This window comes from Drosophila eugracilis, unplaced genomic scaffold (assembly GCF_018153835.1).
Source record: "Drosophila eugracilis isolate 14026-0451.02 unplaced genomic scaffold, ASM1815383v1 contig_75, whole genome shotgun sequence".
NCBI lineage: Eukaryota > Metazoa > Arthropoda > Insecta > Diptera > Drosophilidae > Drosophila > Drosophila eugracilis.
In genome coordinates this window covers 1,010,015-1,029,450 of record NW_024573645.1, presented here as the reverse complement: position 1 = coordinate 1,029,450, position 19,436 = coordinate 1,010,015, and the positions used below count along the sequence as shown (strand labels likewise).

General features: G+C 38.5%; 1 protein-coding gene across 2 annotated transcripts; it reads left to right on the top strand.

Moving 5' to 3' along the window:
- The first annotated feature begins 997 nt into the window (after positions 1 to 997).
- Positions 998 to 7,256, top strand: LOC108105261 (potassium/sodium hyperpolarization-activated cyclic nucleotide-gated channel 1-like). Of its 2 annotated transcripts, XM_017211741.2 has the most exons (3): positions 998 to 1,743; positions 6,007 to 6,933; positions 7,012 to 7,256. In XM_017211741.2, exons 2-3 carry the CDS (start codon positions 6,294 to 6,296, stop codon positions 7,152 to 7,154), a joined length of 783 nt encoding a protein of 260 aa, XP_017067230.1. In that variant the 5' UTR covers positions 998 to 1,743; positions 6,007 to 6,293; the 3' UTR covers positions 7,155 to 7,256. The 2 variants fall into 2 exon arrangements, with proteins under 2 accessions (XP_017067230.1, XP_041675471.1); XM_041819537.1 differs by having other exon boundaries at positions 6,007 to 7,256.
- Positions 7,257 to 19,436: the final 12,180 nt, after the last annotated feature.

The window sequence follows — 19,436 nt, the reverse complement described above, 5'->3', positions numbered from 1 at the left end:
TTTATGGTTTAAATTTTTTAGTTTTATATTATTCACTTCCTTATGTAAGAAAAATGTTTTAGTATATACTAGAATTAATTTTTGTATTTAGATATTTAATATTAGTCAATGGTCCTAATCCCTTAACAACCTGATTGACCTTTTAATAGCTTCGAAAAGCTAATTAGAGTCCATTTAGCTAAAAGAACTAAAAAGTTAAGCCGATTAAGTGACATTCTCAAAAACTGTAAAGGGTGGTAAAGCTGGCGTTGAATTTATTTTTAGCTAAAAAGCTTTTTTAGAAGAAAAATAAAATCAGGATAATTCAGATTCCTGTAAAAAAGCACGACGCAAATCGTCAGGAAATTATATTTAAAGGGGTTTGTTAGCTTTTTTAAAATGATAAACCTAAGTTACTTCAAGCTTAGTTTCCTAAATAAAAGACAAATTTCTTAAACTTACATAAAGAAAAGATAAAAGAAAGCTGAGATTTAATCAAAGACTCCAAAATAAGGATCCAGTTTGACAACTTTTGATCTTAATTTTTAAGGCTTATAGCTTAAGGACTACTACCAAAATTTCCTTCAAGTGTAAGAAAACGACTTAAGAGTAATCCAAAGGTGTTACAGGCTTATACACTGGGCGATAGAAGCTCAGCGAGAGAGAAAAGCACTTTGGGGCGTTGTTGCGGGGGTTGTGTGTGTGGTTTCCTGAGTTAGGTGTTTGTTGTTCAGTGTTTGTTGCCCCACCGGCAATCCTCCGCTCATATGTGCGACAGGGACGGCTATCTTAGCCCGTTCGCATGTACAGTTGTGCCCACACACGGCATTAACAACAACAACAACAACAACAACAGCACTAAGACGAGGCATCTCAACTGGGCGACAGATCTCTAAGTAAGGCGATGATCGGCCCACGACTTGCCACACACACACACTCACACACTCTGCAATTCCCCAAAACACAGATACAGATACACAAAACCATGTACACTGTACAGATACAGTGAAACCGAGGCGAAAAACAGTCAAGGCAGCGCTGCAAAGCAAAGCAAACCATATAGTTTTTTATACCGCCGACAGTCGGACGTCGAGTCGAATCGCAAAAAAAAGTAAACGGATCGCAACCGGAAGGAAATTATCATCTAATAAGTTGGTGGCATTGCGGTTAAGCCATAAAGAAAAGGGCTTCGATTTACGCGCCCTGTGCATGAGATCGTTAAGCGAATTAAAACCGAATGATAGCCGAGAGAGTTGGAGAATATCTTAACCATCCCATCAAAATTGCGTGTTTCAAATCAAAATTGCATAATCTGCGAAAGAAGCCGGCAACGAGTTTTCAGAGCCAAACCAAAAAGATCGCGATTACAGGCCCCGGGTGGATATCTTTCGCGTAATCGCAGTAGCTCCGTCGCTTCCTTTGACTTGGCCACGTTCTATAGCCGGATCTTATCGCTCCTTGGCCATCTGCAGTTGCAGTTGGCAGTAGTTGCTGCCGTTGCAGTAAGTCGCGCGTGCGTTCGCCTTTTGGCCCGCCTCGTAATTAATTACAAACGCAGTCGCGAGACCCTCTGCCCCCTTCTTTACCCTGGCCGGCAACAAAATACTGAGGAAAAACTGTAGAAGAATCAACAACAACGATCCTGCCTATTTACGCGCCCAAATCTTGATTCCTTGGACTAGCTTTCTGAGCACTCTTGCGTGCTCTGTTGTCGCCGGTTCTTGCCTGTGAAATCGACGACATCTGATTGCCTTTTTATAGCCGGTAAGTAGCCAGAGTCTGACTATATGGCCCAGACATATCCACCATTCGGCATCTAAACAAGTATATTAATGGTTACAACTGGCCGGGGCGTAGATTCTTGGTCGTCAGTTATGGCCTCTAATGGCCTTTAATTGGAACGAAAATTAAGTTTTCTCATATTTGTGTAGATGAAAATTGGTCCACTATCGAATTTATAACTGTCATATTGCTCTATTTTTTATTTATCAATAAACTTTAAGTATAATAGCGTTTTTGCTTTTTTTATTTCAATAATTTTAATGTCAAATAATGTTATTAAAAGTAATTAGGTAAGTTTAAGTTGAAGGAAGGAATGTGGCAATATTAGAGCAATTGTTATTGGTACTCAAATGACAAAATTCTAGATTTAATTAATGTCTTTATCAGGCTTATCTAGTTTTTAGAACTAGTGTATAATAGGTGATGGTAGGTTTACTCTCAGTGATGAGTTCTTCTTTCATGATTTCCTGATATTGGCTATTACTTAATAATGTAATTAATACCAATTATATTTAGTTTGAAAGTATATAGAAAGATAAATATAACTTTTATGGCTTTTAAATGTAATGAACTTTATGGGCAGCTGTGAAAAGTATTAAACTTACAGACACTTGATACTTTGGTCTTAAATTTTAATACAAGTAAAACCTAATTCGAATGAGATCATTTTGTATTAAAGAAACTTTCAGACAGTTATTACCAAACAGGATTTGCAGATAAGGCCAGTTTGGTATTCAAAGAAAACCAGGTTTTTAATGCTATCTTGGAAGCTTCGAGAAGTTTATGAAATGTCAAAGGAAAGTTTGATGTGTCTTAAAATAAGTCTAACTTTTTTGTACGAACCTATAAAATCACGATGGACATACAAAGCTTTTAGTTAGTTGATTTGAAAAACACTTCCTGTAAGTTTAAAGAAACCATCTGTTAGCCTCACTTCCAACATTTTTAAGTAACAAAAATACGGTTTAATGGTACCTCCCTCAAGACTTGCCCTCCCCTCTCTTTCAACACAAGACTTTTGACAAAATGAAAATTCTTATTCAGTTGCTTGTTAATTTTGAAAAAACAAAAGACGTTTTCATGCGGGTCCCACGCGATGAAACTTCCCACTCCAGGAGAGAGCGACACGTGCATAAAACAAATCAATTAGCGCTGCCACATTGAAAGGTTAAACGTCACACGCACACACATGTGCTTTTCTTTGAATGCAGAAATATGTGGTGTGTGAGGAAGGGGTAATGCTTTTGGTTTAAGGTCAACCGGCAATCGGGAGCCGCAAAATTCCTGCAACAAGTTAAAATTGCCTGGCTAATTAAGAACAGCTACGTTCGTAATGGCTCCCGGCTAAAGCTTCGTAGCAAAATTGTGCGGTTAAAATGGAGTAACATCTGACATTTGGAAGTGAACCCCTAAAACGTTCGAGTTCGACTCCACAAATACCAAAGTTCAAACGGATAACAAAGAAGGAAGCTTCTGTAGTTCAACGGCTCTCTATTCCATTAACAGAACGAAGGACGTTTCATGAATGAAATCCAAGCTGAGCGAAGCTTTTTTCATTGATAAGCTCAATTCATTTTCCGCTTTCATTCATACAATTTTCCGAATATGAACCTAGAACTTTTCCTCCTTTATTGGCCGTCTGGCGGCAAAGAGCAACAGGATAAGCAACAGGACGTCCCACACACGTGGCAGGCATTTTGGGAAAAGGGCAAAGCACCAGCATCCTGTATCTAGGCTCCCGAGGCTCTTGTCAAGTGGAAAGTTCGAGTAGCTTCTAGGTTGCCAATGTACAGTGGGATAAATCAGTCGATGAGGGTGATTAGGATTATGGAAAGTCTTTTTATGTTTTACAAATTAGTTAATTTGTTAAAATTTCGAATCAAAGTATATATTGATGACCACACTGCGTATGAGTAATAAAACTTAAAAACTGACAAAAAATACTAAGAAATTCCATAAAATTCCACTGCCTTGTTTTTTTTTTGTTTAGCTAGGCTACCAATCTCCTGCCCCTCACTTCATGCTCGTCTCCTAGTCAATGGTATCTGACATTGTGGGCGTTTAATCGCATCTATTAGCATCCTAGTCGAGCATTTTCTTACACACCCACGCCAGAAATGATTTCCACTAGAATATTGAAGCAGAAGTAGAGCATATTTGCTAGATAAAGTCAGGCAATCAACAGGTCCAAGCTTGGATAAACTTAATGTGCTAAGCCCCGAAGCCAGGGAAAGTGTTCCTCCCGTTTTTCCACCTGCCTAGTCGCTGTCCTTTCATTATTATTATTATTATTATTGCTCTTTTGTTTCACCTTAAGCGAGGGGGAATGGAAAGGGAACTGCCATGGCTGCCTTTTGATTGATGCTGGCAACCTCTAACCTTTAAATGTCATCGCAGGGACGACGCTGCCACTGTGCAACTCTAATTGCCATTTTATGAGGCTGCTGCCACGAACGGGGGCGTTTTAGCATTTTGCATGTTGTCTGTTTTTCCATTGGCTTTTAGAAGTTCGGTGTTTTGGCCCTTCGAGTGTTTGGATTTCATGGAATTCCGCAACTTTTTTCGGCCAAATGTCAGTTGATAAGCGATAGGTTGCTAAACGTAGGATTTCTCTTTCGGTAAACAAGTGAACTTCAATAAGTTAAGGAGCCATCTGATAAGTTCACATGCTTCGGATTTATTTCTAAGAAGGAAAAAGATTCTTTAGGCAATTTAACATTAAATTATAGACTTTTTTATATCAAATAACAGAATATATATAGAAAAATCAGAGGAAAACTAGAAAAGGAAAGAAAATTCAAATTTCTAGCACCACGAATTTAAACTTTTTTAAATAAATATAAACGACTAGAAGTATGAGTAACTTAATAAACCAATATAAGTTAAAACTCCTCTAAAATATAGTTCAAGTTCTACAAGTTCAACTGTACTTAGTATCTCCAATGAACTGGCAGACTAGGCGTATGGATAATTACCATAAATTACTCATACGCCCCGTGATGACGCCAATGGCTATGGAAAGTGAAAGCCAAGATTCTGATAACTTATCATCCCCACTGATAAGGGAAATACGTTTTTGCTATATTACACACATGCAATAATGCACAACTATTACGTCGACTTTGGCAAGTTCACTGGCACAATTTTCCTCTTCTCTTCGAGTGCTAAACAATTTTCATTTGATTATTTTTTTTTGTTGGGCCTCATCTCTTCGATGCTCATCGCTTCTCACACACTCTCCCGAGTGCCACCCACAATTGTTGACATTTGCTCCGTTCGGAATCGGAAATGCTGCTTTTCACTCTCTTTCCACAGCCACCCACACACTCATGGCCAGGGAAATTGGGCAACAAAATGAGAGAAATGTATGTAAGTGCCTTTTGTATGTGTGTGGGCCAAAAATGAGAGTCAGATGCTTCAGTACAAATAAGAATCAAAGTAACACACAGACACAGGCTGAGACACACAGCGTTCGGGCGGCAAATAGATGATGGCCAAAAGCTAAACACACATTTTCAGGCATTTTCCGATGCTTCCGACGCCGACGCAGCCGATTTGCCGCTGTTTTCATGATTTTTTCACCGATGGCCCGAGTTTCCCATTTTCATTTTCAATTTTCACCGCTCGCGCCAGTAGCGTTTCGACGGCTCAACGGCTCGTCTCGCAATTTTTGGCCAAAAAAAATTCTCGAAAAACAAAAATCTCAAAAATCGCGCGCGTCTAGCCAAAAACAATTAATCAAAATCATATTTTTAAAATCAAAAATATTTATTAAAAATTAAGCAAAAATATTCAAAACAACAGTGTGAAAAATGATCGACAGATTTTTTGGCAAACTTTAAATGCCAGAAAATAAAAGAAATGAAAATGAAATGAAAATAAATTGCCGACGGCAAAGTGAAAATTTTAGCTCAACATTTTTGAAAGCCATTTAAATGTGTATTTTTGAGGGTCAATTTTAGGAAAATAATAATATATACAAATTCATATTCTAAGTGTCTTATTGTGATTATTCAAATCTGAGTGTTTACTGTAGTGTAGTGGATATATACTGTAAACATTTTTTATGAATGTTTTTTGGTGTTTTTATTAACAAAATAATAAATAAAATTAAGTGAAACAAAGATTTACAAAGCAAACAAAAAAATATTATTAAGAGAAAAGGTAAAAGGGAATATTTTTAAAAATTAAAATTATAGCTTAATTGTTTTATAAAATATTTCAAATATTTCTGTTTTTTTCCAGCTTTTGCGAAAACTTCAATCAACTGAAAATACAATCAAAGTAAATTGGCCAAGACTGATTCGATCGTTAAAAACAAGAAACACAGTGAAAATCAATCAAGTTAACCGCAGCTAAACCGTGAACAAAGCATAAAAAATGTGTCAATTTAAATTAAATTAACCGAAAAAAGTGATCGCTCAACAAACAAATGGAGTCTCGGTTAAATCGTTTGTGTTTAAGTTTTTTGTTTTCGAAATATTTTGTTTTATTTTCAAACCGATCAACGTGCAACGCGCTAAACCACAAAAATGTTGCTGACAATGCGGCGTCAAAATGAACTGATTGTAGGTAGCCAACAGCATTCGTCAGCCACTGCACCAGAAACAGCTTCCACTTCAGCAGCAACTGTGGCAAGTCCGCCTGGACAAAATCTTAGTTTGCTGCCTTCAACAGCAGCTAGTTCTACGGAAACAGCTTCACAGGATTCTCTGAATACACCCACAACGCCTCTACTAGGACTCAGTCGCAATCCTCTGCAATTTGCTCCACCACCGGCACCACCACCCATTGCCGTTGCCAGTAGCACAGCTTCGGGACCTGCTTTTGGTTATTATCAGACGGGTAGTGCTGCTGCACCACCACTACATCATCATCCTCATCCGGCGGCAACCACTGAGGCTGCCGCTCAACAACCTCCCGTGGAACTAGATGAATACGTAGATATATTGCAAGTTCAGCAACTGCTATTGGACTCATCGGCAGCAGCAGCAGCGGCAGCTAATAATCCTCCACCGACTACAGAACAATCCATTCAACAGCCACAACAACAGCAAAGTACAGCGGTGGTGCAACCACAACAGCAGCAGCAACAGCAACAAATTCTTGCCAAGCCGCGACCGCGAATCAATCTGCAAAAGGCCACGGAATATGCCGCTCAATTAGCTCAGGGTAAGCACTCAAAAGCCATCCATTCTTTAACATCCCAGATCAGCCATCATTACTCCAATATATTTGACCCCCCTGTAGCCGAGTCCTCATCGCCCGGCTCGCGTCGTGTTCTGCTCGATTACCCGAGTCCCTATTTGTACGGCAATCCCTATCACCACCATACGCCGCCAAGCGAGGACCTAGTTGCCCTCTGGTTCGGCAGCAATGGCACAGGTGAGTGATCAACTCATGGGACAGCTTTGGAACACTAATATGGGTCTTTACTTAACTATGTTTTGTAGTTGTGGAAGAAATAAGGTCATCGAAGAAGGGTTTATGTAAGGCCATTTATAGATTTTAGAAGAACATTTTCTGAGGGTGCTAGATTTCGGTTTTAATGCCTTTCTTAGACTTTTTGGGTTGAACTCTTTTAGAAAATATATATTTATATAAAAAATATAATAAATTAATATTCTAAAAATATCAATATTAAATGGTTTTTTGATTCAAAACAGAACATAAAATAATTATATAAAAATGTAAACTATCTGCCATGCAACCATAGTTTTTCCCATAAATAAAACCATCAAAAAAACTCAATTAATTCGAACACAGCGACTAAGAAACTCCTTCATGTTCGGCGTCAATCAGCAATTTAAGCTATTGCATTTAACTCAAATATTTTTAATGGTTAAAAATTTACCAATTTTCCAACCCCTTCCCCCAGAAAAAAAATACCAATCAATAACTCACACCCGACGGCTCATTTTCCCAGGGTATCGTGACATTTCTGTTAGTCTGTCGCCAACATGGAAGTCAATTTTCCCTCGCAGCCTTCCTCCCTCCCTCCCCTCCATACTCCCCAGCTCATTACATCATTACATAACTCACGGTTTCGGGGCGCACTCCAATGTTGCAAATATGTCCATGGATGCAGTTACTCAAAAACTATCTCGCCGGCTATAAATTGCCAAAATTAATCTGTGAATGAGCTGACAGGCGAAACTCCTGCGCCCCTCTCTAATGGCTCAATAAATAAAATAGAAATAAAATGAGATTTTCGCGCACTTTAATGCCGTTCGAGCTGGCAAACATATTTCGCTGGCGCCTTGGCGCCCGCCGTCTACTTGAGTTTGGCCGGCCCGGCATATTCAGTCAGTCAGCAGTCGCTCTTTTGAAATGCTGCCAAAAGGCTGAAATTGAAATTTCAGCTGCAAATGATGCAGTGCGTCGGCCGGAGGGACTTGAACACTTATTTTTGTTGTTGCTCTTGCCGACTGCGCCCTTTCAACAGGTGGCATATGTACACAGATGCAACACACCGCTGCCATCGCACGTCTCATCGATTACTCGCCTCGAATTCGACGTGATGTTTTCGAATTTCTGTGTTTTGGTTGCTTTTAGGTTTGCCAAAATTAAGTCAGCGCGCCAAGACCACCCAAAGTGTGTCAATGTTGGCGCTGGGAAGCGCGCCACAGTGCGTACAAATTAAATTATATACGTCTTGTCTTGTGGTTTCGATCGAGGCCTAACGGTGCTATTTCCGCTTCGAATTCAATTAAAAGATTGGCTGCCAAGCGGTTAAATGTCAACCATGAAGCGGAAGGGATTGCAATTTCGAATGCTGTAGAGATATTTCTATTTAAATTGAGAACTTATTCCAATCTGATTTTTAGGGAGTACTAGAAGACTAGTAAAAGGGCTGCGATTGCTTAAATTATTGTCTAAAAACCTGATTTCTGAGCCATATATACATTATGTTGTCTTTGGTTTTAAGCTAGAATTAAGTCTAGCTAAATCAAGAAACTATTTTATACAGCAAACGACTAAAACTTCCCATAACTTCCCCTTTATTGCAAAAACTTTCCAGAACACAAAATGTTTAGCTTTAAGCTCAAATCGATTAGGAATCCAAATACAAGCTTATCGAGGTTTGCCGATCCATATTGGGACCATTTTTGGCTTTAACACTGTTTTTAGGGGGAGAATCAGGTTTGAGTAATTTTGGAATTTTTAATTCGTTTTCCGTTTTAATTTTAATTGTCAATTCTTTGCCAATTTATGACGATTATTAAGCAACATTTAATAATAATAACTGTACTTTTAATACCAAATAATTTTAATACAGTGAGTGATGTGTCTAACTCGCCAACTTCTTCTTAAGCCCAAAAAGGAGCGGAACTTAACCTCATTTATTAGTTTTGTACGTTCTTTAAGCTACCGATTAAAACTCTGATTTAATAACATTTAAATCTTGACATTTACAACGATTTCCTAAACGAGTTATGCTTCACAAATTTAAAAGCAACTCAAGTTAGATCGCTCACCATTTGCCATTCTCCTGGGATCCAATGCCATTTATGGCAAAATTAAAGACAAGCCCAACGCAGTTCTCGTATTTCCACAGATCAAGACACGCCACACAAATTGTCTTAATTAATTAATATCATAAATATGCGACGGCGCTTAATTGCCGATGGAGAGCAGGCAGCAAGAAAAAACAATAGCAAAAAATAAAAACAAATCTCTCATGGCAACTAATTAGCCAGGAAATGACCCCGGCTGACCGAGGGGCATTTCAAGCATTCAAGACTTCTACTGCCTGAGTGACCCTAATCGACAGGAAGCTGACTCAATCTGGGAGCGAATTTGCCCATGCCCATGGCCAAATGCAGCTGGCAATGCTGCTGCTGCTGCTGCTGCTGCTGCTGCACTTCGTTGGCAATCAATATTCATAAATCTCTTGGCAAGGGGTTAACCAATTAATAACGTGACCCGTTTATTTTATTTCACTCAGCTTTTCGCCTCCTTTTTGTCAAATCAACCTGGGTGATCGTTCCACGTTTTCCAATGAAAATCGCAGACAGACTCGCACCCAAAGCCTTTCAGCATTTGTCAACGAGAGGCGACGTTGACACCGCCGACAACAAACACGAACGAATGAAAGCCAACAGCCAAGAAAACTGCAAGAAAATTAAGGCAACCATCCGGGCTCAATGTGCAAAAGCCACACTGGTTTTAGGTGTTCTTGAAGTTCTTAAGAAGTTCTTAACTGATGTATTGAAATGGTCTTAAACCTGGCTAAAAGTTTCGATCAAGATTGATTAAGAAAGTCTTTGTAATCTTAATATAACTTATTTTAAGGCAATATTTGTACTGCGTTCAGAAACAAACTTTGTAGTAAGAAAAATATAGTTTAAGGATCGCTGATCTCCTACCAATTTCTTCTTACCAAAGCTAAAACCACTGTGCTTTGCGGCAGCACAACCTTTGTTACCCTGCGCCGAACGGAAATCGCTGACATGGACCACACCACAGCAGTCAAGTCAGCCAAAGCGAGGCAAGAAAACCAAGCCAAGCACAAACACAATCTCCAGAAGCTTGGCACTCAGCGAGGCTTGCCTAATGTTTAATTAAGGTGATTGCTGTGCGGTCACCTGGCGATGTTGCTGCCGCTGCTGTTGCAGTTGCTGGTGTTGCTGTTGTGGTTTTGGGCCAACGACAACAACACCTCACGATCACCAAATTGGTTTGTAAGGATAAGCCGTTCGTAGCCGCTTTTGTGAGAGAGAGAGGGAAAAGTAAGAGAAGACCTGTGTGTCAAATGCCTGGGCCAAAGGACATCTCCAAAGAAACGGGCATCTGTTTGAGAATTTGCAGGCATTGGCCTTAATGAAGATTAATTGCAATCAGCGAGCCACTTGAGCTGCGATTAATTGCAGGAACCATTGGACATGGAAATGGAACTGAACTTCCTCCTAGACTCGCAGACCTGATAATGATGATGATGATGACGATGAGGATGGTGATGCCTTTTGGAATGGTTCACAAGTTCACGACTGCGACGACGGCAACTTAATTGCCATTTACATGGGAGGCAAGATTGTGATTGCTCCCGGCCAGACTTTGTTGGTGGCACAATGCTGTTGATGGATTGCATTTCCCCCTCAACACATTTCCCCACCATTTACATAATGGTTTGCCTACCTTATCCTACTAGATTCGTCACAGCGACTAAACATACTCGTAATCGAACTGAACTGGTCTAAATCAAAAGTTGCGTTAAGTTAGCGGCATTAGCATATGATATGTGTGTGGGTCGAAAAAGTGTGCCACAAATGGCTTTGTATAGGTCAACTTGATTATTATTATTTTATTTATCTATTTTGCATTGTCACCTGCGGTCTGGAAGTTGGCGCCAAGTCTGCGCCGCTGGCCAAAATCAAATCAAATCGATTTCGAACTCTAAAATGTATCTCTACTCATAGATATCGAAAGCCACAGCATGTGAGCTGATTTTTGGTTTCTGCGGTTTGCATTCGAGTTAAGTTATAATTTGTGTAAACTTTTTGACAACTTTCAACGTTGGAATAAATTGCCATCACGGATCTAAAAATATAAGCTTAACTCAGAAGCCGAAGGCAAGACTAGAACGTGGGATTTATTGGTTATTAAATATGGCTTAGAAGTCATTAAGGGAATGAGACAATTCGAATGGCTAATGTAACGTGTCTATTAAGTAAATTGTAGTTAATGGTAAAATCACAAAATTAACAAGCTTTTTTGAATGACTTTTCAAGGATCAAAATTAAATTTAAATAATTTTCTTCCTCTCATATTTTTAGATTTGTTAATCTTTTTTCCAAGATTCTTAATATTCCACTTATCATATTTTTCCATCTTTAAGATACATTGGTAACCCCCTTTCCCAGATCCCAATCTTTCACTATCACTTAAGTGGACTTCTTGATCTTTGCTAGAATCACGCCCACACCTTAGGGGTTAACCTGTCGACGCCGTACAGTGGAACCCAGTGGCAACCCACGCACCTGAAACACAAACAAAAAAAAAAAAAAAACCCTCAATAAAAACCAAATCCAAAACCACAATCATTTAAATATAGCAAAATCAAAGGAGTGATAGACAAAAAAAATACTATAAGCGAAGTTCATATGAAATTGGTTGGTTTTTCGTTGAAAAACCGCAAAACGCGTTTTTCATTTGCATAAAAAATTGTTGCCTATGCCAGGCAGGCAATCGAATACACATATGGCAGACAGAGCGGAGCAGGGGGCAGGCAACCAAGACCCAGACCAAGCCCCAGAGAGTTGATTTCATTCATGAGCCACAGCTCCATTCATAAGCCGAGCATTTCTAGTTTAAGGTAAGCCACACTGGACACCTACGATCCGATGGAGAGTTGGTAACTGCAAAACTGCAAAACTGCAAAACTGCAACTGCAACTGCACATTATTTATAACATTTTGCCGTTTTGGGGTCACATGTTGGCGTGTGTTGCAAATTAAATTTGCAAATTATAGGCTGTCGCTTGGGGTTTCCGGTTAACGACCAAAGTCAGTCCTTCCCCAGATCAAGCCATGCACTCCCGCTCATCTTGGGATGGATGCTTCAAATGTGTTGCACCACAAATAAACTTCAGTCTATGGAGGTACCCCCACCACCTCTTTTCCTCAAAAAAAAACCTGCACTTCATCACGGTATTCATTTTTTCGGTGCGGGGGTCCTCTCATGACAACCTCAATGGATATTCACACACAGCTGTGGTCCCAAATATGGCGCATTCGGCACAAAATGGTCTCGTCTGAGCCACATTTGAACTGTCATGCCCCGCGACCAGCAGGCTCGGATCGCTCGTACTTGGCCAGCACCATGAAGTTCCAGGCCATCTGACATTTTGAAGCGAAATGTCAGTCACAGCTCAACATCCCGCCATAGTCGGTGTGTCTGTTATTTTTTTTTTTTTTTTTTTGTTTTTATACTTAATTTTCTGTTCAACGGCTTCAGTCTAGAGCGCTTGAGCCACTGTTGGTAGTTTACTGGTGTTTTGGTTAGCGGTTAGCGGCCATTACCACCGTGGGTTGCCCAAGATGGCTAAGACAAAGTACACAAGGAGAGTGTCAGAGGGTGCGAACGAGGGAGGCGAACTACAAATGCCCTTGAATTTGAAAAGGGTTTGAAGATCAAAGGAGTAAGTGATGGAGAGTTAGTAATCTTTTTGTGAATATTTGGGAAAGATGGGAATGGGAAAGATAGGGCTACTTCACATATCCTTCTAGCTTTCTTGTCTCGATGTCTTGTTTTACAAAATAAAAGAAGAAATATTTATCTATTCTATAAAAGAGAAATATTAATCCATTCCGCTGTGATTTAAATCTCTTACCCTTTTCTGCAAAAACTTAATTATATTTAAAAAACTCATTGAATGCCGAGACTCCTTCTTATAATGCTCTTAATTACCATTTTTTTGTGTCTTTTATAAACTCATAAGTAAATTCCAAATGAAGCTTTCAACAAAAATCCCCTCTCCTTTACTTAAACCTCAACTGTCCATCATACCCTTGCCGCATATCAAGGGTACTCCACTCGAATAAAAACAGGGGCAGCCATCATCATCGCCGCCAGAGATCACAGATCACACAAGATTTCCAACTAAATATGGTAGCCAAATAATTTACATGAAGTCTTGTGCTCTTTATTGTTCTGCGGCTATATCATTTATATATATATACATATATTGTTGCTATTGTTGTTGCAGTTTAGCGTGATTTGAAGTTTTATGTTATTGCTCTTCTAGTTGTTTCTTGAATTTTTAGTGGGCGTAGCGCGCGCCTTGCTGCCCACTCAGAGATTGCCTTTTTCAGTGCCGCTTTTTGTTTGGTGATTTTTTATTTCATTTTTTCCTTTTTTTCTCAAAACCAAGAAATTCGATTGGTGGTCAATGTCTGGTAGCCAAGTTTCAAGTGCGTACTCCCCTTACCATAACAAAAAAAAATGAATAGAAAAAAATTATATATATAGGGAAATCATCAAGGGGCTTTGTGTGCTCACGCCACTTGACACATTTCAATGGAGGGAAACAGACAAATCAGAAAATAGCCATTCCCCGGTCCATTTTCATAGCCCGAAAAGTCACAAATTACGCGCATATTTTCTAATGAGCTCAACCATGCCACAGATCGCCATGGTTCGAAATCTGTTCGACTCGCCGGAAAATTTACTAAAATCTCAAAATTCACAAAGCAACCAGAAAAGAGAAAAGAAACAGAAAAGTCTTCTTTCCTGTGGTGGTTCGAAGATTTATGCGTCTCCATCCGCCATCAACCCAACCCCTTGGCACCACCCCATCTTCATCCTTTTGGTGCCGCAATTTGGTGCCAACTGATGGCTTGGACAGACACATATCGTTAGCACAAAAGCCAAAAACTGTATGATGGCATTTTTTTTTCTTCTTTTTTTTTTTTTGGTTCCATGTCAAAACGCTGAAAGATGCGACAATTTGTGGGCTATTCTAAAAAGTGGACAGGAGGGCTAATTAGTGGGAGGAATGAAAACATTTCTCAGTCATTTATCTGTCAATGGGTTAAATGGTGGCTCTATTTGAGTGGAAAGTTAATGAAAAGTTGGTTTTAGAAGGAAACTTTTCGATGGAGCAAACTAGGCAACCACCCTTAAAAGCTTAAAAAAAGAAAAAATTGAACTTCAGATACCCCCAAAATAAAAAGTTCCCATCTTTTACCATAACATATGCGAATGCAATCTTTGTATTTCCTGCCAATTTCGCTCCTTCTTTTCCTGCCTAGTTCCACCAAAAAAAAACTGTTACCAAACTTACTAACTTAAGCCAACGGCCCCCGCACAAAAATAAGACTAAAATAAAATAAATAAAAACTAAAAGAAGTCAAGCCCGAAAAAAAGCAACGCCGGCAGCAAGTTTTTCCCAATGCGACACGCGTTGACTTTGGGCCACTGCCGAGACTTGGGCTCTTTTTTTTTGTCCCCGCGTCTATCGTCATTTTTTTTTTCTGTCGTTTTTGGCCGTCTGTGAGTTTCTGGTGGAAGCTGTTGCCACTTCCTCGAACCTCTCGCTCGCACAAATGGCGACATTGCATTTGAACAGTGGAACAAATTTGCAGCTGATTTATGTAAATCGCCGACGAGTTTTATTTAACATTTGGTTGTTGTTGTTGTTGTTGCTGTTGTTGCTGGTTCCCAATCAGCGTATTGAATGCTCCCGCTCAGTCGCCCACCACTCCCTAATCCTCTGCTGCACTACTTGCCTGGCTTTCTTCTTTATATTTTTGTTTTTTGTATTTTTTAGCTGCTTTTTGGTTGCCGTTATTTGGCCCAAGTTTGTTGGTGGCGTGTGTATCCGAAAGATACAAAACTGCAATTCATTCAGCGAAAATTTTCGGTCGTTATGAATGGAGCAACCCACGCGCCGATACTAAAGTGGCTCTTGTTGCAGCCGTTGTTCTTGTGGCTGCTGCTGGTGCTGCTGCTGCAGCAGTTGATGTTGCAGCAGTGGTGGCTGATGTTGCTCTTACTGCTGCAGTTGACACTTGGCCATGATGCAGCTTAAGATATAAGCTATGAGATGATCAGAAAATAAATAAATAATTTGATATTCAATAATAAATTTTAAAAGTCTGTTGATGGTCATTTATGGAAAAGATTTTAGTGATTATTTTTTAGTTATTTATTAAAAATACAAAATTACAAAAGATGCTGAAAAATAACTTATTCCGATCACAAAAAACTTTTAAACTGCCTACCTATGCCAGTCTATAACTTAAATAAAACTAAAATCTTTTTTAATATTTTAATTCTTATCAATTATAAATATTTTCTTATCTCTAATATCGAGCACCTTGTTCATTCTTAAAAATAAACGTGACCAGACTAAATTATAGCTGTTAATCAAGTAAGAGTGAACTTGATTTTGATTTTTTTAAAATGTATATATACCCAGTATTTCAGTTCGTATTTGATTATTTTTTCAAAATATTTATTCAAAATATATTTCACACATATTATTTTCCAGCTCCTTTTGCACTTATTACAGAAAATATTTTAAAAATATTTAATAATCTATCAAGTGGCAAAACACCCTCTCCACATCCAATCCATAAAATCAAGAAAACACGAGAAAAAATCGATCAATGCCCCAGAGCTGTCAGACATCGTGACAAGCGGCAAAACCAAAGCTCAACTTAAACTCTGGGGTTATGGTTTGTTTTTCCTTTTTTTTTTTTTTTTTTTTTGCTCTAACTGTTGGCCAATATTCAAATGCAATTTATGTCATCGCCGCTTGCATTTATGCATTTATGACGTCAGCCTGGCCATGGGAAGTGGTTAGCCGTTGTTGTTGTTGTTACTGTTATTGCAGCTGTTGCAAGTCGTAAAATTGTAATGGCCTCAAAAAAAAAAAAAAACGATAGAGAATTCTGCTTGTCGGAGGAGTGGGAAATAAGCCATTCGCGGATAAGATTTTGTGACCCATAATGAATAGCTTAAAAGTGCAAATTAATTACGAAAAACCTTTAAGCAAGATTTTACTAGTTGCATTATAGATACTTTTATAGGCCCAAGATACGTTAAGATAATCCATGCTTTTAATGGGAATTTTCTCACATATTTAACAACTTACTTTCCCGTTTTCATGTGAAAACCAAATGACCCAAGAAATGGTTCTGAGAGGAATACAAAAAAAAAGTAGTATTAATACCAAACAATAGTAGCCGTTGACAAACGCCTGAAATATGATAGTTCCGATTGAAACGGTTCTCTAGACGATTAGTTCACTTCCTACCCACTGAGCTTTTGAAAAAAATAACAAAAAAAAAAGATTTCATTGATGGCAGCGATTTCTTTCGAAATGTTTTCATTGAATGCATCTCGAAATGGATGTTGAAGCATTTGACAGTTAATTTGTTTGCTTTTGACAAAGCGCAGGGTAAAAGTAGTAAATTTTCGGCATTTTCCGGTTCCCCAATTTTCGGATCTCGGATCTTCGACATGCTAATGCGGTTCCGGTGTGCCCGACTAATGGCCAAGAGGCAGCATCAGCATCTTAGCCATGGCCATCAATTTGCATTTGCTGCCCACATTTACGACTCGCGTGCCCTTTTGGCACCTGGGGTTTCCAACTCCAAGCGCGGTCCAAAGTTTCTTGTCTTGAATCTTGTTTCATTCATGATTTCATCATCGAACCGCAGCTTGTGGGCGCAGTTCACTACGATGCATTCGTTCATTCATAAAAAAAAATTCATGGAAAAAAATAAAACTCTTCATTAACAACGCGTGCCCAGCCCTGAACCAATCCCTATATCTATCTTTCACTTCTTGGCCAGTTAGTAACCCAATACTTGCTTTTATTTGGTTAGGCCTGAATCTGGTGGCATGGGTTGTATATTTTCCATATCTTGATTTTGCTTCTGGCTCTGACTCTGGCTGCCTCTTCCTCTACCGCTCCTTTGCCGCGGACTGCCTTGCCTCGCTTAATTTTAGCAACATTTAACCCAGTTTTTGGCTGCTGCTGCTACTGCTGCTTCTTCGTTCGCTTAATTTTTTGTTTGCTAATGAAGTGTCAACAACAAATTGAATGTCTAACATTTGTTGCATGTCGCCAGTGGAACACAAAACACCAACGGTCACAACCATAGTTGAACATATGTCTGTGTCTTTGTTTAATGCTTTAAATAAATAAAATGTGCAGGCAATTGCAAAAAAAAAAAACGAAAGGGGATTAAAACTTGAAAGGTAAATGATTTTGTTTGAATTTTTGGATACCCTTTTAGGAAAAATTAAATTAAATTTTAATGTTTTCCTAAGACTTTGGCTTTTTAAAAGAGAAATTGCAATTTAAAAAAATATATTGCAAAAATAATAAATAATATATTAAATATTTAATTAATAATTGCAAAAATATTAAGTATAAACTTTTCAAAAAAATATTTTTTATATGCCTTTTAAGCATATACATTTTTTTTAAGAATTTTAAATTTTTTAACTTTTTTAACATTTTTTTTATTGCTATGGCACAGTTTTTCCTTATATCAAAATTTAAGAATCATAAAATCATTGCGCGTTAAAATAATTGGCCATTTATTTTACTACTTAATAAATCAATATTTTTACGTCTTTATATAGTGTCGCACTTAATCTTTTCTTTATCGAAATCCCAGATTATAGACATATAAGTACTTTTATTTAGGATAAGAAGGGATTTTCATAAAATATCAATACTCTACAGATAAAAAAGTATATCCAAATATATTTCACACATTTTAATAGACATCTCCTCCAACTGCCTCTCGAATTCCCGCATTTTATAGATCATTTAATCCTTCAGAGCTTCTATCATTTATAAGCTACTTTGAATCCATTGAATAACCATTCAAATCCACCATTCAAAGAGCATTAATATATAATTTATGCCAACACGTAGCCGCCACGTAGGCAGAGGCGAAAGAAAAACATGCCCTGGCCGAAGGCACAAACCCAATTCATTCATTTGGTTGTTGTTGCTTCTGTTGCTGTTGCAATCATCGAACATCGCTTGCCAAGTGTGTCGACTGCGAAGTTGGCAGAGCAGCTACTGCAAAAAGCCAAACTAAAGTTAACATCGACATCGAACAGCAACAACAACGACAACAACATACGATCAATTTGCATACAACGTCGGCCGTTTTGTGAATGAAAATATATATATATATTTTTTTTTTACATTTTCTGGTTTTGTATTTCGGGCAAGTAACAACAACAAATTAAAGCAACAAATGCAATAAATTGTTAAATTTTATTATTCTGCGCCGCGGATACAGGGTGCTGCTGCCGACTTGGACGACCTACGCACAGCAGAGTGGACAACCCACACAACAAACAATAACGCGACAAGTATCTGTATCTGTAAGATACGCAAGACAAACTACCAAACTACAAACTACGAACGATGGCGAACTGCGACTGTGTTGCGGCTAATTTGATTTCTGCATTGGCAAACGCTTTGCCAACTAAGTCAAAAGCTGCCGATTGTTGTTTCTGCGGTTTTGGACGCCAACACAAAAAGATACAAACGGCCTCAGATACAGATAGATAGATAGATAGATATTTTGCTTTTGGAGATGGAGCTACAACTTGGTTGTCTGTTCATTGATCACTTCGCCTCTACCGTTGATTCATTCATTTAATTTTCTATTCTCTGTTTCTGTTTCTGTTTCCACCATTTACTTTTCATATTAATTGCTGGCGATGCCAAGACGTAAATGTGATAATAAATTATTACAGCAAAAGACATTTACTGGGTGGGCGTCCATTACAACAACCATAACAACCAGCGACAGACACTCAAGTCAAGTTGAAGCCAAAGTTGTTGTTGTCCGGATCGGCTTGTTGCCTTTGTGTTTTAGCTTAGCCGTCTGTTGTTGGCTTTATTCATTTTCAATGCGTTTTAATTATATTCACAAGAAATATAGTTACACAAACTGTTTCCTGTCGCCGTCAAGTGAAAGAGCCCACTAAACAGATCCAATTAAAAAAGGCAGCAAGAGAAATTAATCAACATACTGGGAAGGTCAGCCACCCAATAAAAAGCATAACTCATATGTACTTCTAGGGAAATGTTTTATGCTGATAATGCAATTGTTGTTGTCAAACAAATAGTTTGTGCACTTCTTTATCAGTACTAAATTTGTATGCTGTGATTAGCTCGGGAAGATTATGTG

What these genes read in the sequence shown, in the direction of transcription:
- LOC108105261 (XM_041819537.1), top strand. Translation starts at nt 6,294, where the DNA reads ATGTTGCTGACAATGCGGCGTCAAAATGAACTGATTGTAGGTAGCCAA.